The sequence below is a fragment of the Tribolium castaneum genome, chromosome 9, assembly GCF_031307605.1.
Source record: "Tribolium castaneum strain GA2 chromosome 9, icTriCast1.1, whole genome shotgun sequence".
NCBI classification, from domain to species: domain Eukaryota; kingdom Metazoa; phylum Arthropoda; class Insecta; order Coleoptera; family Tenebrionidae; genus Tribolium; species Tribolium castaneum.
The window spans coordinates 1187639-1209344 of NC_087402.1; the positions used below are offsets into that span (position 1 = coordinate 1187639).

The window sequence follows — 21706 nt, forward strand, 5'->3', positions numbered from 1 at the left end:
GTCGGAAAAAACTGAGATAATTGAATTTTTAGCTCGATAAATGTCATTTTTTGGTCCAATTCTTGTATAGGATTGGTAAAAACGTGTTATTTTACTTTTAGTTTATTTATTGTTTTTTACAAACTGTACACAGTAATTCCCTTGGTCGTAATAACTTTTCACAATGGAAACATTCCCGATGCTTTGGCACAAACTCTCAAGCTCCCCCTCCTCAAAAACGTGATAAAACCTCAAAAACGTCCGCTCCTGCTCCTCCCCTTTCAATTTCCAAGGCACTAAGACATCACTGTGGGTGAAGTTTGCCCTGTTCGTGTGCACTGGTAAAGTCACACCCTCCCCCACACTAACTTCCTCCTTGGTAACACTTCCGATAACTTCCTTTTTCCGATTTTTCCGGTCTTGTTTAATGTAGGTTGATTTTTCGTCGTTTTTGATTTGTTGTTTCGCCCAAACGTAAATAAGAGCTTCGCCGCCAATTCGAAGGATTCGGACGATTTCTTTGAGGGCTTTTAGCCGGCGTTCGGGTGTTGATAAGTGGTGGATTACGGCAATGCTGATAACAGCATCGGCTGATGAGTTTTTTAGAGGGAGGTTGAGGCAATTGCCGGTGAAGACTTCAAAACCACGGTGTTTGCAAAGGTTGTTGAGTTTGAAGCTGCGGTCGGTGCCCAACTTGAAAATAATATGAACAAGATTTTTTTATTTGGTTTTTAGAATAATTTGTTATTAGTTCAACAATTAGAAGAAACTTTCTTCTGTAAATGAGTGACAGTAATTTCACCTTTGCAAAGAATTTTCTTTCGTAAAACCGCTAATGTGAAGTGAGAATTTTAGATCAGAAAACCGCACTTTTAATTACATAATTAGAGATATCCAATTCAAGAAAATGATACTTTCTCGTAAACTAAATTTTTATTTTTTATAATTTAAGTTTTTTCCACGAAACTACATATATTCGGTTCACTTTCATAAAAACCATTGTGGTCTAAATAACGTACTCTTGGCATTAACTTTTACATGAGTTGTCATGGTAACAGGTTAGTCATTTGCACCACAATGGTTTTTATCAAAGTGAATCGAAAGTACATGTTAGTAATTTTTTAAAATTTTTTGTTCAAAAGAATATGCACATTTTATAGATTATGTTGTCCATTTTACAGGCTATAATCAATAATAACCTTTTACATGAGTAAATAAATTATCAAAAAAATTTTTTTTATTTTTATTAATTATTTTTTTAATTACCTCCACAATTTGTCTGTTGTGTCCAAAATACTTCCCATTGCCACACCCCACGTCCACCAAAACAGCCCCAATTTCGAGCTTTTGCACAAAATTTAGAACATTTGGCCACGGTGTGTGTCTAGTTTCGCTAAAATGCCCGGCAATATCCTCATAAACATCATGAACGTGTTGATTTTCCAACTTATGGGCTAACAAATCGCTCTCAATAATTTTGGTCGCAGTTTGCGAATCGCACTGTAATTTGTAACTGCAGTTACATCCCCCTTTCCTGATTTTTCTGAAGGTGAAAGACACCCTAACCCCGCGTTTGAAACAATGACAGCCCCCTTCATCATTGTAAAAATCAAAAGTTCGGGGCACGATCCCATGCGTCCATTCGTACCTACTCTCCCCTGCCATTACAAGTAACGACCTTCGGGGTAAAAGAACACAAATCGTTTCGTCTTTTTTGAATTCCATCACAACGTCAGAACTGAGGCTTAGAGACAGGATGGGGTCCCCGAACGCGCTGTGGGTGTCCACGTGTGAGGGAATCCCCTGTCCGGGATTGTACCGATTGATTGTTAACTGATTGGGGCGGAATTCAAACGGAAGGCGTCTCCATAAAAAATCGCACTCTTGGGGGATTCCCTCACTTAACGGCTTCTCTTTATCAACATTGTTAATATCGTAACGAAACTCATAACCGTAGTGTTTTACTAATCTGTGTTTCATGCTTCCGCCATCTTCAAACTGGCACAAAGCCAACAATCTTGCCTCTTCTTCCTCACTAACAAAATTCGTAATTATCCTCAAACCTGGCGGGAGGCGCCCCCAAATTTTCGCATCCCTTATCTCAGGCAAAGCCTCAACAAAACTCAAAAAAATCGGTTTGCCGTCTTGGGCTATATTCAATTTACCGCTAACAGCCTCCAATGCTTCTGAAGCACTTGAGGTGTCTTTATAGCTCAAAAAAGCGCACGATTTTCCAGGAACTAGTAAAACGCGGTCGAGGTGACCGTATTTTTCGAAGTGTTCAACGATTATTTCCTCAGTTAAGCCGTTAATTTGGCCAGTATTGCAAATTACAAGGTTCTGAAAAAATGGGGTTATGCAATTATTTTTTACAATTTTGCGTTTTACTTTCGTGGGGCTGTCGGTACAGACGACTCCGGTTTCTTTCCCAACAGTGTGTTGGTGCTTTCGCAGTTTTTTAATGAGTTTTTTGCGGGAATTGTTAGATTCCATTGGTACAAAAACTGAGGTTAGGGTGAACAAGACACGACCATGGAAAAAAAGGGGCCGCGTATTTTAACTATTAGTGATTCCAACTGTTATTGTAATACATTATACAACTATAAACGTGTTTTTGTATTTTTTTTTTCAAAAAAATAAGGGCTTTAATAATATATGCAACACACTTAACACTAGTATTTTCCTGGTTACATATGTCCGTTTATGTTAATTTTTTCAAACAGAAATTAAAATTAATTAATTTCCAAATTTTAACGCCATATCCTTCCACAAAACAAAAAATTAAGTTTTTCGTATGCCTATTAGGAATTGTCAATAATGATAAGTTGATAAGATGTGTGTAAAAGACACGAATTTTTTTTAGATTTTTTTTACTTGTGAGGTCTTTAAATCCAAACGGCAAACCTCTTCAGTTTCATCTAAGTGGTACATTTCAACATAAGATTATTAATTAAGGGTGCTTTATCGAAATATTGATTTATTTTTTTTTATTTTTTATTTTAAGAAATATAGCTAGAAACATTTACCACTTTTTGTGGTTTTGTGATGAGTTTATTACTCTGCCTATCGAATCATTAGAATTAATTGCTATTCAATGAGCGATACTTGCCCGCATAACATTTAACTAATTCAGAATTATTTAAATGAATTTTAACAACGTAACTCAATATGTAGATTTGCTTTTTATTACACGTCCCTGCTTGAGAATCTATTGTTAAAAATTATAAAAGATAATAGCCCCCCTCAATGACCTAAAGGTGGCAACAAGCCTCAAATTAATAACCCCCTTGTAAACCGTCCATTTACAACAATCTGTAAAAAAATCATCTGCCTCGGCACCCAATCAAGTTAATTATCCAGGTGGTCTTAGCCCATTGTATCCAATCTTCGACTCATCTGCTTGATTTTGGCGACGCTCTGACCAGCTGAACGTAAAAAAGTGATGATTCTAGAACTCCGCCCTGGCCAGGTGTATGCGGGTGAACGCTACTGATAGTATAATAATGATAGGATCAAGGGTTAGTACCATCGTGGTTAAGACACGCGAAAGCACGCGAAAGATGAACAATGGCGGCCCCGACAGCCCCCGTATCATCTTGCATGTATTCAGAGTGGATGATCGACGGAAAATATCAAGTTACTGAAAGGACACACGAAGACAACAAGCGATATAAACACGTGCCCCATAAGGACAAGCCGGCGCAAGTCGTCGCCAGAAGAAATGCCAGGGAAAGGCGCAGGGTGCAGGCGGTCAACTCGGCCTTTGCCAGGCTGAGGAAGGTCGTCCCTTTGGAGAATACAAGGTTTTTTGCACACTAACTATATTTGGAAGCTGTAGGAACCAGAGAAAAGTGTTTGCAATTTTAGTAGTTAAAAAAAATCATATTCTTTGAATTTTTTTTCAACTAATTTAAAAATACATTGCCACTTAGCGTGTAGATTATTTTACATATCATTTACAATATTTTACTTATCTCGGTCTAATTGCGGAGAAAAGTGAGTGAAATTCGAGCGTGATTTTTCTAGGGGAAAGAGGGTCAGTAAGGTGAAAACGCTGCAACAGGCCATCGAGTACATCCAAGCCTTGGTCCAATTGCTGGAACAAGACCGGAACTGGATTGTAAGCAATCTACCGTAATTATAACAATTTTACAATAAAAAATTGCAGTCCCACTACTACTCCCACAAGCTCGAGGGGGATTTCTTCGATTACAATTTCTGAGCGTGTTGTTATCAAAGTCGATTGTCTCTAGTCAAATAAAATCGTAATTTTTTCCACAATGCATCATTGTGAGGGCACCCACATCGACCTTGCCTCCAATTCTCCTTTATCATTCCAATTGCGTATCCCTTGATGTAGCATTATTATTCCATGTGTGGAAAAATGATTTATTTCGCAAATATTAATTGGCATGCGGTGATTAAAGCACGTTTTTGTGTAGTAGCATGTGTAGAGGTGCGGTGTTAATGCCTCTTTTGGATATCTTCACGTAGCAAAGGACATCACTCGCACTCTGGCAAGGACGTGCATTTAATCACTTATTACAGTTGGGAGTATTTATTATTATCAACAGTCAATGTACATACACGTAAGGAATGTTTACATCCTGTTTGGTTGCTTCGGACAAAGCGACCTTAATCAATATTCATAATTAACGGCGATTTGCGGCCTGACCGCAAAAGTGCGAAAAGGGAGGCTGGCGAACGCGGGGGCGAACGGCTTGCCAAATTATAAGGTCAATAAACCCGAATTTTATAAAAAAAATACGAAAAATTGGTGATTTTAAAGCGTTTCAGAGACTAAAAATTACAAATAACTAAAATAAAAACGGTAAAATAACGGTAAATGTAAAATAATTAGGTATTTTAATAAAAAAAAAAAAATGATAATTTTTTCCAATTTTTTGTTGTGAACTACGGAATTCTAACATTTTAAAACACAAATTTCAACGCAATTTAAAGTCACCTACAAAAAAAATTAAATTTTAGTTCGATTTACGACTTGTTACATTGTTTCCAATAATTTTTTAACTTTAAGTGATAATTCTTATTCTTCACAAAGCTCTGTTAAAATTTATTTCGTTGTTAAAAGTTAACAACGCGAATGGACCAACCAAATTGCTTCAATTTGGTCACGTGATTAATCGCGCACTTAATTGCAGATTAAACTAATAACGGTTCTATAAATCGGTTCTAAGAATTCAAAATTGGATTCTATATTTTATTTACGTTTATAATAATTTATGTAACACATTTATTTGTTTTTTTTTTAGTTAAAAAAAAGATATGTTGCTTCAAATGAATGTAATGGAATAACGTCTAAAAAAAGCTCGGTTAATAAAAGTAATCAGTTAAACTAGTTAAAGTAACCAATTCTTGTCTTTTCGGCAATTTTTTTACGAAATTTGTCAAAATATGTACGTTTATTTTAGCCTTGATAATAATTTAGTGATCACGTTTTGATTTGAAATTCAAAAACGTGCGTAATTGCTCAAAAAAAGTAAGTTAATGAGTGAAAGACACCTTTTTCGAACCAATTCACCAATTTTATCAGTGATTTTTATCAATATATTTGAAAATTCGGAGATTTTTAGCTTATATTTGAGAAAATTTAACGAAATATAAACAATTTTGTTTCTATACAGGGTGCTCAAAAACTGGCGCACCAACTCAGTGGTACGTTATTGAGAAGCAAGTGCAGATTACGGGAAAAATGTTGAAAAAATTCCTAAAGTAATATTTTAAAAAATCTAGTACTACAAACTTATTGTGTTAACTTCTTTAGTTTTCATTATTTTTTTATGTTTTTATGTTTCATACCAGGTAATCGTTCCGTAACAAAACGATGAATAATTATTTTTAAATTTACTTTCAGACTTTAACAGTTTTTTTTAATAAAAAAAAATTAAAATTCATCCAAAAAATCACATTGTGTAGATGTGCCAACACTGGGAATTGTTTTCTAGGAAACCATTTCAAAAATGATTTATTTTTATTGTTGCTCAAATTCTATTGCGATCATGACTGTTAGACAACGTTGCCACATATCATTTATCTAAAATCCGTTATTTATCAAAAACTTTAATACAAAGAATTTTTTTACTATTTTTACCTTTATATGTAACCACTTCTCTACCACACACCATTGAGTTGGTGCGCCAGTTTTTGAGCACGCTGTATAAAAAAAACGTAACATCATTAGAACATAGAACGCCAAAATAATTTTATTATCGACCCAACTTAATAAATTTTCAACTCAGCTTAACAAAGATTTCGTAAAAAAAAACTGTTTTTATCTTAAAACTGTTCCTGGAATGCAAAATTTGTTTATATATTTTTTTGTTTTATGATAATATTCAACGACATTTAGTTCTTTTTGGCTCGATATAAGTAACAAAAGTATATTTCACTTAAGAAAAAATTGAACAGTTTAAATGACACTGAAGTATTAATGGTTTCTCAGTGATTTATTTATTATTAGATAAATTAAAAATCTAGATAAAGGTAGGTAATTTTAGAAATAACAACTTTTCTCAAAACTACATTGTTGTAGAATTACAGTAGTAGGGCGTATAAAATTTTGATTAATTAATAATAATTTTAATTAATTAATTTGAATTATAAGCTTTGATGTAATAAAATATGACAAAATTCTGAAAACGTTCACATAACTAACATTAATTTGTACAAGTCAGAATTCTCATTTTATAAAATGGCAGCCGAACCAATCAAAAACTCCAATTGTGCAAGTATATATGGTTGCATACATCCGTTTGAAAAAACGCAATAACGCTAAAAATTCCTTCGCTTGCAATTTTTTCCCTTTGCTGTCTTTTAAAAAACTGCTCCTTTCGTATTCCAAACCCGTCTCATTTCGGTGCGACTGTCCGTAGTTCCGTTTGCGAGCGCATTTAAAATTCCTGCCGTCAAAATCGAACGCTTGCTAACAACAATCCTCTTTCATGCCGTGAATAAATCTCTTGTTTATAGCCAGCAATCGGCGATTTGAATACAAACTAAAGTAAAAACTTTGCTGGACCGTACGGTATTCCCACACATCAGCTTCTAGGAATCGCGAGACCGCGTCGAACTTGAACTTGGAAACTTCCGTCTCTCCGTTCGTTCATATTTTATCTAGCTGGTGAAACTGCTTCAGCAAACCCACGCAAAGATGGTCGTCGCTTTTTCGTAACGCAACGTAACGAGGAATGTCGACGTTATGCAATGTTACGTAAGGGAAAGGGAAAGTAGACCGTGTCCCGCATTCGGATCCCTCTTCCGGGCTGGGGCCGGTAACGCGCCGTGATTTACCGCACCGAAACTAGAACAGAATTATTAAATTACCTACCTAGGTCGGCTAGAGGAAACGGAATCGGTGCGGTAATGCGCTTGGGTAATAAAGGCGCACACACCCCGGGGGACCACCGGCACCAGCCCAATCCGTGGCCGGTTATACAATCATTTTCCCTACATTTTGTGGACACTAATAAATTACAACAATAAATAAATCTAACTCAAAATGGTCGAAGCGATCATTGGTTTTGGTCTCAGCCAAGTTTATTGGCGAAATTTAAAAAAAAAACAGGTTAAAGGCCGTAAAATGCAACAAATGTCTGTCTGCTTTTGCAGTTTTTTGGCAAAGTTAGTTGCTCACTTGAGTACGAGTGTACGGTTAAAATATAACTATTTCTATTTCTAGTTCTAGTTCTATTTCTAGTTCTATTTCTAGTTCTATTTCTAGTTCTATTTCTAGTTCTATTTCTAGATCTATTTCTAGTTCTATTTCTATTTCTAGTTCTATTTCTAGTTCTATTTCTAGTTCTAGTTCTAGTTCTAGTTCTAGTTCTAGTTCTAGTTCTAGTTTTAGTTCTAGTTCTAGTTCTAGTTCTATTTCTAGTTCTATTTCTAGTTCTATTTCTAGTTTTATTTCTAGTTCTATTTCTAGTTCTATTTCTAGTTCTAGTTCTATTTCTAGTTCTAGTTCTATTTCCACTTCTATTTCCAGTTCTATTTCTAGTTCTATTTTTGGTTCTAGTTCTATTTCTTGTTCTATTCTTAGTTCTAGTTCTATTTATAATTCTACAGCGTGCTCAAAAACTGGCGCACCAACTTAATGGTGTGTGGTAGAGAACTGGTTACATATAAAGGTAAAATGGTAAAAAAATTCTTTATATTAAAGTTATTGATAAATAACGTATTTTAGATAAATGATATGTGGCAAGATCGCAATAGAATTTGAGCAACAATAAAATTAATTTTATTTTTGAAACGGTTTTTTAGGAAATAATTCCCAGTGTTGGCACATCTACAGACTGTAATTTTTTGGATAAATTTTATTTTTTTTTAAATAAAAAAACTGCTAAAATCTGATAGTAAATTTAAAAATAATTATTTATCGTTTTGTTACGGAACGATTAGCTGGTATAAAACACAATAAGTTTGTAGCTCCCGGTTTTTTAAAATATGACTTTAGGAATTTTTTCAACATTTTTCCCGTAATTTGCACTTGCTTCTCCATAACGTACCACTGAGTTGGTGCGTCAGTTTTTGAGCACCCTGTATTTCTAGTTCTAGTTCTTTTTCTAGTTCTATTTCTAGTTCTATATCTAGTTCTATTTCTACATCTATTTCTATTTCAAGTTTAATAATCTCGTTTTTAAACCAGTGCTTTAATAAGGAGAAGATAAAGCTATTTTTTGAATTTTTGTAATCAGTGGCGTTGCTACGTTTTCATTGAACGCCACTGGCCCGACTGTTGATTGGCCGAATCTTGGGAAACGCTTGATCCCATTGGTCAAGTCTTTAAAACCTGCGATTGCAATAGGTCACAGTGGTCGTAATCATAAAATCATAAAAAAAAAGTTCCGTCATTATCACATCCGTGTCTGCAAATTGGTTGTACACTCGTACGGATTGTCATTTTTCCAGCATTTGCTTATCGATTAGTTGGTCAATTATCGCCCCGAAATGAGTCAATTCTTGCCGAAAAAAAATTCTCCAGTTACGCATCTTCTAACCTCGTTTCCGATGTTGGTTACAACAGCAGCAGATCGCAGAAGTGCAACAACGTGTAGCGGTTTTCTCATCGAGTTATTTAATATCGCTGTAATTGAGCACACGACGTTGCGATATACTGAAGAAACACCTACGACCTTTCGGCCAATTTGGGACAATTATATAATCGAATCAACAGTTAACTGCTTTATTCGGACAGAAAACCTTCGGCATCTGGAAGCGATGACATAACGAACAACAGCCGCAAAAGGAAAATGTCAAAGCAATTACAAAAAATCTAAAATGGTTGCCACAACTCGCCGCGAGTTTTGGAAAAAAATTTAATACATTATAAAAAAGCTAAAAAAATAAAAATTTTAAACTATTCTACTAAAAACGTTTTTCCTTTTATTATTTAGTTAAACTTAATTAAACTTATCTAATAATGGGCAAAGGAGTTTTCTGTACTCTATAGTAACCGAAAACTGCTAAGAATAGGCACCTTATGTAAAATCTCAAAACGCTTAGTTCCATACTTTTGCCCAACTCTGTATGTACGGTTGGGGTGACATAGGTTTTGTTCCTGGCTGTACGTTCAGATATAAAACATATATTGTAATATTATTGTATATTATTGTAATTATATTGTAATAAAAAAATCATAAAATAATTTTGTTCTAAGAAATGGTGCAACAAGCGAGTGTTTACCTGTTTCGTGACATTTTCAGGTTAGTAATATAGAACTTATCCGCTCTAAAAACTGATTTACGAGGCGAAACGTCTCGATAGTCAAGTTCGTCATGACAAACATTTCGAAAAATCATTTGAAGTAAACAAAATTTCTGACGTTTTAAAAATGGTTAAACCCGAAAAATTGTGCATGGACGATTTTGACGAAGTGCCCGCGCCTAAAAGATCGCTGAGTAAATGCCAGGAGTCGAAGCAAACTCGCGCGAAAATTTCGAGAAACCCCTTCATAAACTTCATCTTCGACTTTTGGAAAAGCAACCCCACCATGAACAGTCGCGAAGTCTTCTCGCGCGCTGGGGAAAAGTGGCGGAACATGAGCCCGGAGGAAAAATCCCCCTACCGTGAAATGGCAAAAAGGGCGCCGAAAAAACGCCGCCGGTGTTAAACACAGTTCCGGGTCAAGTCGTCGTGTAACGTTTCGAAAAATCAGTTAGCTTCGGTCCGAAATGATGTAAACAAAATTTTTGACGGCGGAACTTATTTTTGGGAAAAAAATGGTTAAAACGGAAAATTTATGCATGAATGATTTTGACGAGGGCCCCATCCCGCGCAGGTCGCTTAGTAAAGGCAAGAAGGAGTCGAAGACCCGGGTGAGGGTGTTCAGGAACCCCTTCCTGAACTTCATCAGCGACTTCAGGAAGAGCAACACGAGTCTGAAGAGTCGGGAGGTGATCTCGCGCGCGGCCGAGCAGTGGAGGAAGATGAACCCGGATGAGAAGTCCCCCTACTGCGAGCTGGCGAGGAGCGCCCCCAAGAGCCGGAAACGCAAGGCCGGGCGGCGGCGGCGGCGGCGCCGCCGCCGACACGACTGATCAGAGTTTTGTCCATTGCAATAAAGTGATAAATACGTCCAGAGTTTTTTATTTGGCACGAGAATTTTACAATTTAATAGCTGTAGCGTGAGCTTCGGGAGCCGCTCCTTTGGCGGGAGCGACTTGCCATTCTGCGGCCGCGTCTTCTGCCGCCGCGCCTCTTGCGTTTTTTGGGCGCCCGTTTGGCCATTTCGTAATAGGGCGCCTTTTCGTTCTCGCTCATTTTCCGCCAGGCTTCGCTGCCGCGTGATATCACTTCCCGGTTTGGCATGCCCTTGTTTTTCTGCCGGAACTCTTGCAGGAAGTTGAGGAAGGGGTTTCGGGTCTTCTTGCCCTCGGGAGTCGAGTCTTTTTTCGCTATCTTGCTTTGGGATTTTTTTTCCATGATGAACTTTTGACAAAATTGTTGACAAAACGGCTTCAAAAATACAGTCACGGTCGACTTTGTTTTTGTGAGGAGTGGGTTTAGGAGATCACTGAGTGATGGGGATTCTGAGGGGGTGAAAACCATGATTCGGGAAGGAAAGATTTACTAAAATTATAATTGTGCTACGAACGTTTCGACTTTTACAAAACTGGATTCGTCAAATAATAGAGGCCTGTTTTTCAGACACACTTGATAATTCTTTCATACAGAACTCATAAAAAAAACTGAGTTGTTACTTCAAGAACGCTCAAAAAATAGATTTTTTCACAAAAAAAATAATTCATAACTCAAAAACTAAAAGTCGTAGAGCAATCCGGTTTGTTCCATTGAATTCAGCGGCTCATTTTATGTATTAAATTAAGTATTAACGAAATCTAAACTTTTAAAGTTTTATGCTAAAAATTAAGATAGGCAATATCTATAGTGGAAAATTTTATTCAATAAAAAAATTCATAACTCAAAAACTAAAAGCCGTAGGGCAAAACGGTTTGTTCCAGTGAATTCAACGTCTCATTTTCTGTATAATACAAACTTGTCACTAGATTTAAAATTTTAAATTTTTTTGCTTAAAATTTCCTGAGTACTTACCCTCAAGAAGGTGAAAAAAAATTTTTTTTAAAACTCGTTCTAGTATACTTTTATGGACTTTTATATGCCTTTACATCCCTCTATAGTTGTTAAAAGTCCACAAAAAGTCCATATATTCGATTTTTTTATGTTTGATTTTTTCAATTTTCGTCGCAATTTTTGTCGATTTTGGGTACCCGGAACATTTGTCGAGCAATAGCTCCGGAACTGTCAGAGATAACCCCATGAAGTGTATTATCGTTGGAAAGCTCTTTGAATTATCTATTTTTTTCAATAAAGATTATTGTTCTCCGACTTATAGTTTTCGAGCAAATTGCTGATAAATGCAAAAATTGGTGAAATTTTAAAAAATTCATAACTAAAAAACTATTCGGAATTTGGTAATTTTCTCGATGCCAATCGATTCCCCGGATCTTTTTGCATAGATATGGATCAAAATAGTTTCACTTTTTAGAATAGTTTAGCCGTAAATGAGAAAATAAAAAAAATTAAAAAAAAGTTAACACCCCCCCCTTAAAATCGGTCATTTTTTAAAGTGTCTCAAAATCAAATAAAACCGATTCTATCTTATAGATTTTGATGTGCTTTTTCCGATCTAAAAAAGCGTTTTCTGCTAGCTCTTTTAGTTTGGCCGTAATCGGCGTTTGAAAATTGAAAAATTTTTTGCGAGATATCGCCTTGAGTCCTATGCTATTTTGTAGAGCTTTTTATTCCGGATGTCCTCGATTTTTCCGTTTCACGATAACTCTAATAGTTTGGCCGTAATTGGCGGTTGAAAATTGAAAAAAAGCGAAAATGGAAACCTTTTTTTGCGTTTTTCTCGGAAACTGTAAGACTTAGAGCAACGAACAAAAAATCATTTGATAGCGCTTAATTTTCTCTATTTTTTCAATTAAACCCGGAGCCGCTCCGGGCAACCGTTCCGGCTACAGAGACGATCAAAGTTTTTCACTAAAAAAATTCATAAAAAAAAACTAAAAGTCGTAAAGCACTGCGGTTTGTTCCATTGAATTCAGCGGCTCATTTTACATATTATATCAATTTTTCACAAGAATTAAAAATTTAAAATTTTTTGCTTAAAATTTCCTGAGGAATACTACACTTACTTACCTTCAAGAAGGTGAAATTTTTTTTTTAAACTCGTTCTAGAGTACTTTTATGGACTTTTATATGCCTTTACATTCCTCTAGAGTTGTTAAAAGTCCAGAACAAGTTCATATGTTCGATTTTTTTATGTTTGATTTTTTCAATTTTTGTCGCGATTTTGGACGATTTGCGGTATCCCCAACATTTATCGAGCAATAACTCCGGAACTATTAGAGATAACCCTATGAAGTGTATTATCATTGAAAAGCTCTTTAGATTGTCTATTTTTTTCAAAAAAGAACATTGTTTTCCGACTTATAGTTTTCGAGCAAATTGCAGATAAATGCAAAAATTGGTGAAATTTTAAAAAGTTCATAACTGAAAAACTATTGGGAATTTGGAAATTTTCTCGATGCCAATCTATTCCCCGGATGATTTTGCATAAGAAAGAATTAAAATAAATCCACTTTTTCGAATAGTTTAGCCGTAATTGAGAAAATAAAAAAAAATTAAAAAAAGTTAAGTGTTAACTAATTAACTAATAGTTTTCGAGAAAATTGCAGATAAAAGCACAAAATAGGTAAAATTAAAAAAAAATCATAACCAAAAAAACTATGAAAATTTGGCGATTTTCTCACGCCAATCGACACAAAAAACAAGCGAAACGTCTTCGTAATTTTTACTAAGCCCCACTTTCTAGTGCACCGCTGACGTCACCAACTTCCCGCAAAATTTAAAACTGTAACACGATTACGTGTTGTTTTCCAATCGACCTACATTTATAAAATCGGTGAGATAATAAGTAAAATGGGGAAGATCTTATCGATTTACTTTCTACAGCCCGACCTCCGACCCAACAAGAGCGGAATCGATATTTCGTCTGACGTTAAATAAATTTGCAAAAAGACAAACAATAGCAGTTGTCCTGAAATTGCGGAAATCCGGTTTCGTTATCCAACAGAATGATTGTCTTCCGATGGTGATGTCTTAAATATCCATTCGGTAATTGTGTCAGAAATAAAACTGCTCAGCAGGGTTACGTAATTGATATAAATCAATAAATTTCCATTTCCGCTTGTTACATACATAATTGGCTGCAAGTAAAGTGGGTCGTGATTTTTCCGACCGCACATTTCCCGCCATCATCAAAAATTTCGCCGCTAAATTGCAAAATCTCGGACAGGATGTATTCAGGGCCGGTGCAAGCCCGTTTCTCCCCCGATTAATTAGAATAAGAGATATTTGGTCGTTTCCCACGCATCGTGCGCCGAATTCCAGGGCCGCACCTGCCCGCAGAGATTCGGTTCTTGGGCGACATCCGGCGCAGAGCTAATGAACCTGGTGAACTCGTCCGATGAAACGGAACGGCTGTTTTTGCCGCTTTCAACGACATATTTCCTCCGAAGGCTCATTATTTCTCGTCCTTCGGGCTTCAACAGTCACGCTGATTGCTGGAACCAGTTATGACTTCCGGTATATGTGAACCTCTTGGACGGCCTGCAGGTAAGTATCCAGAGATTTTAATCATACCTTTCGATGACCGCTCTCCAACAGCCGGAGTATTATTACGAGAGAGCCCTCCCATATTATACGACGATGATTTATCGACCGTACCGCTCGTCTTATCTATGGGAACCGATTCGGATACATTTCGGATGATGGGCCAAATTAATAGCCGCAACTATCGCGAAAACTAAACTTAACAAAAATTTATTGTGGGGAAAATTGCCCTCACAGAATGACCTGTACAAAGAGAAAAATAAAAAAGTAAAAAAACAAACGGTTCTATTATTTTGTCCTTTTGATCTTTATCTGTAGATGTAAGTTGACACTATCGAAAGAATGCTGAGGCAGAAGATCTGAGACATGTCTTTGTTTATTTTTTACTTTAAAAATCACAATTATCTGCCCAAAAATTCAAGCAAGAGAAAAAAACTTTTTAACTGCTTATAGACGAAGTAAATTGCTTGGGAATGGCTCAGACTGCGTTATTTTGTCTGTGAATATTAATTTTTGAACTGGTTCAGAATCGCTTGGAACTGAATACTTAAATAACCTTATTTTGGCCGAAAACGATAATCTTCATACTAGTGCTGTTGAATTGATTTCCAATAATTGCTCACTTAAAAATAAGCCAAAGTCGTTTAGCTATGGATCAAAACGCTTTATTTTAAATTTTTAACAAACGATTTATTTTCTCAATCAGAAAAAACAAAAAACTAAGAGGTTTTCAATTTATTCTTTATCATAGTTTCTAGATTCTTCTTCAGTAGGTATTTTTATCTTTCGATTGTTTTATAAACACGTCTTCTACATTCTCAAATTTTTCTTTTACAGTGTACTTTGCTGTTATTCAAAATTCTATTAAATTTTTGTTCAAAATAATTCTGGGTTACTCTTTTGGTTCATTTCCGCACTTTTCTTTAATTTTTTTAAAGATTCTTTCCTGAATCCATCTGAAGTTTATAGAGTTTTCTGTATTCTTCAAAATATCTTTTATATTCTGCTCTGGTGTCTTTAAAATTCTGATATAGTTTCGTTATAATTTATCCAAATTATGTCTTTTTAGCACTGTTTCCCAACATTTTTTTATTTGGTTTTGATTTTGGATTTTGGATTTTAGATTTTGATTTTTGGATTTCGAATTTTGAATTTTGGATTTTCAATTTTGGATTTTGGGTTTTGGGTTTTGGATTTTGGATTTTGGATTTTGGATTTTGGATTTTGAATATTGGATTTTGATTTAATAACTTTATAATAATTTTGTAAACAAAATTCTTTTATAAACACGTACTTTCTCGAAATTTCTTTTAAAAAAATACTCTGTTATTCAGTACTCTTCTTTAAATTTTTCGAAAAATTCTATTATTATTATTGTAGCATTTTATTATTTTATTATTATTCTTTAACCTTCTCTTCTTCACTCTTCTTTTCTTCTCTAGATTTTTTTAAATTATTTCGTGGACTGCACTCAAAAATGTTTTGAAAACACATCTTCTACATTCCAAAATCTTTTTTAGAGACCACTCTGCTGTTATTCAAAATTCTAATAGTTTTGTTCAAAATTTTTCTAAATTATTCTTTAGCTTTGTTTCCTCACTCTTTTTTTAATTTTTTTAAAAATTCTTTTCTGAATCTTTCCTAAAGCCGTCTGTAGATTTGATGTTTAAACTCTTCTTTAAATTATTTTTTAGATTATTTTTAATTCGTTCTCAAATTCTTTTTAAGATTCTTCTTTTTCTGCATTCTTCGAAATCTGTTATAATTTCGTTGACAATTATCCAAATTATTCTGAATTAAAATTATTCTTTGGAATCATCCTTATCACCATATTTTATCAAAGTTAGTAAAATATGATTGATTCTGAATCTGTAAGCTCGATTTTAACCAACAAAATTGTTGTTTTTTTTACTTTATTTCAACAAACTCTATAACTCTGAATCTAAAAGTGGTGGAAAGTGCGATGTTCTACAAGAAATAGATAGTTTTCGATGTCTTTTGTTCAAAAAGCAATTTTTTAATTTTTTTTAAGACGAGACCCGGAACAATTTATGCTTGTTACGCCACTGTTGCGTCACCAATAAAGCTTGAGAGCACTAAAAATAGCCACGACACTTCATATGTTGTACTATTGTCCAACTGTGCGCGAGAAAAACTCCCAGATTACGAATTTATTTATTTCACTTTCGTTTGTGTTGTTAAATTGGTAAATGTCGTGAAAACAACATAATTGGTCCTAGTCGTGGATTCCGAAGCATGGGTGGCACCCCACAGACCTGTCATTATCCCAAAACCCATTCCCCCAAATGTGTCCCACATGTTGATGATTATTTTTCATTTCTCCCCGATTTTTTTGCCTCAAACACCGACTTTGGCTTTTAACGCGACTTGTCGACAAACGAGCGGAAATATCCACTCCATTTTGTCAAATTCCCAATTACACAAACACTCAGGATCATCGATGCTATGGAGCATGCATACATCCGGCGCTTTGATTTTTTCTTTTTCGAGTCATTTATCACTTTTTGGGCACAATGCCGGCCTCTCGTACCTGACGGAGTCGTCGAGCGTAAAAGAATGCGGCGACCTTTTGAGGCCCGAGGTTTCGGCGATGCTGCTTGCCTGCCTGCTTGCCATATCCGGTTGTTGATGGTGCGTGGTTGTGGTCCAGAGACTGGTTGGTTCTTCTCCTTGCAAGGTCAGCGACTGATCCAGCATCCAACGGCTCCTCTCCCTCCCACTTCTTCCTTCCTTCCTCCTCTGCACCAGGCCACATTCCGAGCCACGAGCGACGTTGCCAATGCCCGTTTTTTACACGACCGACACAACAAGACAAGAAGGATTTTAGCGCTTGATTACACAAAACTAATTTTCTCGAAAATCCAAACCGAAAAAAATTTAAGGATAAGGAACAAGGATATCTAAGTCGGCCAACGGTCCTTAATTCAAAGGACACTCTTACTTGTTGAATTATTGCGATACACAGTGGAGCGAATAAAAATGAATAGCTTTATGGAGGGAAATTTATATTTATTTCAATTCAATTCCTTCCTGGTACCTACAGTCACCCAAAATAAAAATGACTCATTTATTTTACAAGATTTGATAAAAAAAAACGTCTAAAATCCACCAAATAAGTCCAAATTGGTGGTGTTTTCACAAAACAGGCCTCAAAATCACAAAAATAAAATATAAAACTGAGGTTATTTTTTTTCAACTCGTTTGTTTTTTGGTGAAATTTTGTTAAAAATAGGCTAAAAATGTCAAAATTCGGTCAAAAAATGGGTTATTCTTACTTTCTTAAAGCTTTAAAACACGTTTTTTAATTTATTACTTAAATAAACCCACCCGAAAAAACACAAAAACTAAAATTCAAGAAAAAAAATTCAATTTCAAATCTTGATTTTTTGATGCAAAAACATTATTTCAAAAAAAATGTCAATAATAAGACAAACAATCGTAGAAGACTTTAATTAATCCTCAATTTTGTTCATTAATTTAAAATGGAATCCTAGACAAAATACGCTAGACTCAGCCTTCTCTCATTTTTTTCTTTATTATTACTATTAGATCATAGATATTACTACTACTTAATTAAATTAGCAAAGAAACTAAAAAAAATACTTATTTAACCTTTTTGTTAAACCGAAAAAAAGAAAAAATCCTCAGTCATTTCCTAGAATGATAAACGAAATGTCGTACTTTTCTCAAACCTGGGCGCGTTATGGACGCGTCATTTTTATTTTTGGTGACTGTACATCCCCAGAAATCACTGCACTTCCTACAAAATCCTTAATAACTTCTTAGACATCACTGTACATGCATAGGCCTTACGTTTTGAAATATTTTTGAATCAATATTATTTTTAATTTAAATTAAATAAGCTTAAAGTAAAAGGCTACAGAAACTGAAAATTTCAATATAAAACCACTCCTAATTCCAAAACGAATTGACCAATTTTTTTTCTTTTTTTAACTTTGTTCTCTTTCCTACGCCATTTGAAATTTGAACTTTTTCTTTCAGATCGTAACTGATAAGACTTTGCACTGGTTTTTGCTTAGAAATATACAGAATGAACCAAAAGTAACGCACAAAATTAATATTTATTTTTACTATAAGACATTTTCCAAACAAATTTTTGAACACGTCGATTTATTAGCAATACGAATTTTTATCTTTCCTGTAAGTTTAACAAAATTCAAAAAAATAAGCAAAAAAAATCAAAAAAGAAAAAGAAAACAAAAAAATTATAGGTAAAAGCTTTATTGAAAATATTACACAAAGAGCTTTATCGTTTCGTTCTTGCGTTATTTTATGAGAGGTGATTGTTTTTCCTATGTTTTTTTGTGTTTATGTGTCATATTAAGTGTTTTTATGCTAATTAATGAAAAAAAAAAAAGATAGAGCCTATTATGTTTAATTGTCAATATTTTTTTAAAATATTATTTTTTTTTAATTTTAATTTATTTTTCCTTATTACTAAGAAGATAAAGATGTGTACTATCTCGAACAGTAAATAAGTTAGGCCTTTTTCAGAGTCAAACCCAAAAAGTTTTAGGGTGACTTTTGGGTTCTTTGAGTTTTTCTCGGACTCAATAAGGTACCAAAAGTCACCAATGCAACTCTTGCGAATCATTTAAAATGTCCGTTGTAAAGAAGTGTCCGCTAACTGGAGGTGTCTATTAAGGGAGGTTTCACTGCACTTATTTTAAACGTTCTTAGCTTCAAAACAATTATTAAAAATTAAAATTCGCGCTTGTTTTGCGAAAATTTTTTTTTAGTTTTTGAATGTAAATCGCTAAAAAATCAAAAAAAATTGCTATTGATATTGATTTTTCGAGAAATTGCATCAAACTGGAAACATTATTATCGGCCATTGCATTGAAGACGAAACTCTAGTTTTGTGGGAAGGGCTAGACCGGTTTAGGTACCGTCTCATTTGTTCCAGGAATGCGTAATTTCACTTGACCAATAAAATTATAGAAACTACCACCAACTTGTTTATCTACCGCACAAAAAATTGCAAGGTGATTGTCATTGGATATTGATGGGCTAATGCACTTCAGACAATCAGACGGACCAATCAAACGGCGATTAAAAAGTTAACAAAAAACTGGGGTTTTATTATTTTGAATAGGCGCCGATATTTGGCGAATTAACTGGAATTAATTTTTTTATTATTATTTCCCATAATTTTTAAAACAAATGGCGCTTGACTATTGTGTAATTTTTATTTATATCTATTAATATATTTTGTAACACACACACTAGAGCCCTATTGAAAAATCGCAACCGCTTTAAAGCCTGAGCATCCGTTATGGACTTTTAATGAGGAAATACAATTGTGAAACCTCGAACACACCTTTCTCGTGTCGTAAACCATGTCCAATATTTTTCTCATGCACGTGACATATTACGTCATGTCAGGAACACGTCTTTGATTCCACCTCACCCTTCTTCCTCTTGTTGTGTTCTTAAATAACGATTTAACGCGAACCGACGCCACTCTTATTACACTCGCATTCTTGTCTAACCTTCTTGATCTTTCCAATTGCCTTTATTAAGCTCATTGTTGGTAATGGTGTAATTCGGCATTTGCAAGGTGCTGCTGCCTTCTTTCAAAATTACACAATTAAGCGCTCATGACTTAATTGCCCCACTTTGAGAAAAAAATCCAATTCCAATATTTGGATCCGCTTAGGAACTGGTTTTAATAATAGAATTCCGATAAAAGCGACAAACAAGATAACCGCTCAGTCGCCGCCGACCCACTAAAACCAACCGAAATTCCGGATTATTCCGGGAATCCCCGGCAAAAGTACGCGGCAAATTCAAGAGATGATGCATGTGGGTTGAGGTTGAAGACCTGCTCAGATGCATTGTCACCTTATCTTATTTTTCCATCTGGTTATAGGGAAATGTGGCAGGCCTTGACCTTAGCTGGACGCTTGGAACGATGTCACAGGAATTGAGGAATTGAACATTTGCTGAAATTCTTTCTAATTGGAGCTAATTCTTGTGTCAATGAGTTAACCTGAATTCTTGAAATCGTTTCGCCACGAAAAGTCTTTATTTAATTGAATGAATTGGTGGTGGCAGCGGGAAAGCATGCCGGAAATTGATAAATTATCAATTGGTTTGAGCGATTTCAGGCACGTGAAGTGTGCGGATTATGTAAGGTTGGAATGTTCTGATTTGAATAAATAATTATCGCGCTGGGTGACGTTGCCTAGGGTTTTTGGCACTTTAAACAAACCCAGGTTTGAAAAAACTAAGTACAAAAATAATTCAAAAATAGTAGAACTATTATAAAGTAGAACAGTTACTTCTATCAATTTTTATCTTTTTACCAAAATTAAAGCTGATAAAATTTCCTACAAAATAGTTAATTACATTTTTCATGTAGGACTAACCATAATCAAGATAAAAGTTTGAAAATAATTAATAATAAAAAAATAATAAAAAAATGTGTTTTAACAGAAAATGTCTTGTGATTTAAAATACACTTAATTTATTGGGTCCAATACTTTATTAGAAGAAAAAGGAGGTGACATAAAAGTCACTGAAGTTTTCAGAGTCGTTTTTAAATGCTGCATTTTCGTCTTCGTCTCAAACATTGAAAACTGAATTACATTTTTGTTCAGTAACAGTTACAGTTTTCACTTTGGTTTTTTGCTTATATCTCGAAAACAGTTACTCCTATCAAATTTTATCTTTCTTTCAAAATTAAAGCTGATAAAATTTCCAACAAAATAGTTATTTGCATTTTTCTTGTAGGACCAACCATAAGCGAGTTATAGAGTTGAATATAAATAATATTTAACAAAAATTTGCTTTAAAATAAAATGTTTGAAAAACTGAAATTAAACTAAATTAATTGTGTCTAACACTTTAGTAGAGGAAAAAGGAGAAGACATAAAAATCACTAAAAATTTCAGAGTCGTCTTTAGTCGTCATATTAACAACAATAACATTAAAAATAATAATACTAATATTACTAAATTTGCTTATATGCAAGCGCTTAATTAAGGTAACAGTTTTTTGGTTTCTTGCTTATATCTCGAAAACAGTTACACCTATCAATTTTTATCTTTTTACTAAAATTAAAGCTGATAAAATTTCCTACAAAATAGTTATTTGCATTTTTCATGTAGAACTAACTATAAGCGAGATATAAGTTTGAAAATAATTAATATTTAAAAAAAATGTGCTTTAACAGAAAATGTCTTGTGATTTAAAATACACTTAATTTATTGGGTCCAATACTTTATTAGAAGAAAAAGGAGGTGACATAAAAGTCACTGAAGTTTTCAGAGTCGTTTTTAAATGCTGCATTTTCGTCTTCGTCTCAAACATTGAAAACTGAATTACATTTTTGTTCAGTAACAGTTACAGTTTTCACTTTGGTTTTTTGCTTATATCTCGAAAACAGTTACTCCTATCAAATTTTATCTTTCTTTCAAAATTAAAGCTGATAAAATTTCCAACAAAATAGTTATTTGCATTTTTCTTGTAGGACCAACCATAAGCGAGTTATAGAGTTGGATATAAATAATATTTAACAAAAATT

The 21706-nt window shown here is 34.4% G+C and overlaps 2 protein-coding genes across 2 annotated transcripts; one reads left to right on the forward strand and one right to left on the reverse strand.

Annotated features, from left to right (window-relative positions):
- Window positions 1-86: 86 nt before the first annotated feature.
- LOC663807 (uncharacterized protein) lies at window positions 87-2617 on the reverse strand. The gene is made up of 3 exons (XM_969842.4): window positions 2368-2617; window positions 1246-2319; window positions 87-672 (listed from the first exon to the last, which is right to left on the reverse strand). Exons 1-3 carry the CDS (start codon window positions 2470-2472, stop codon window positions 103-105), a joined length of 1749 nt encoding a protein of 582 aa, XP_974935.1. The 5' UTR covers window positions 2473-2617; the 3' UTR covers window positions 87-102.
- A 462-nt stretch (window positions 2618-3079) lies between these two features.
- Window positions 3080-4793, forward strand: LOC103312560 (transcription factor ATOH7). The gene is made up of 3 exons (XM_008193494.3): window positions 3080-3782; window positions 4006-4099; window positions 4148-4793. Exons 1-3 carry the CDS (start codon window positions 3547-3549, stop codon window positions 4199-4201), a joined length of 384 nt encoding a protein of 127 aa, XP_008191716.1. The 5' UTR covers window positions 3080-3546; the 3' UTR covers window positions 4202-4793.
- The last annotated feature ends 16913 nt before the right edge of the window (window positions 4794-21706 follow it).

Coding starts and splice junctions, on each gene's coding strand:
- LOC663807 (XM_969842.4), bottom strand. CDS start 2,472: ATGGAATCTAACAATTCCCGCAAAAAACTCATTAAAAAACTGCGAAAG. Junction 2,320..2,367: donor GTACCGACAGCCCCACGAAA/GTAAAACGCAAA, acceptor CCATTTTTTCAG/AACCTTGTAATTTGCAATAC. Junction 673..1,245: donor ACAACAGACAAATTGTGGAG/GTAATTAAAAAA, acceptor ATTATTTTCAAG/TTGGGCACCGACCGCAGCTT.
- LOC103312560 (XM_008193494.3), top strand. CDS start 3,547: ATGGCGGCCCCGACAGCCCCCGTATCATCTTGCATGTATTCAGAGTGG. Junction 3,783..4,005: donor GTCCCTTTGGAGAATACAAG/GTTTTTTGCACA, acceptor TGATTTTTCTAG/GGGAAAGAGGGTCAGTAAGG. Junction 4,100..4,147: donor AACAAGACCGGAACTGGATT/GTAAGCAATCTA, acceptor AAAAAATTGCAG/TCCCACTACTACTCCCACAA.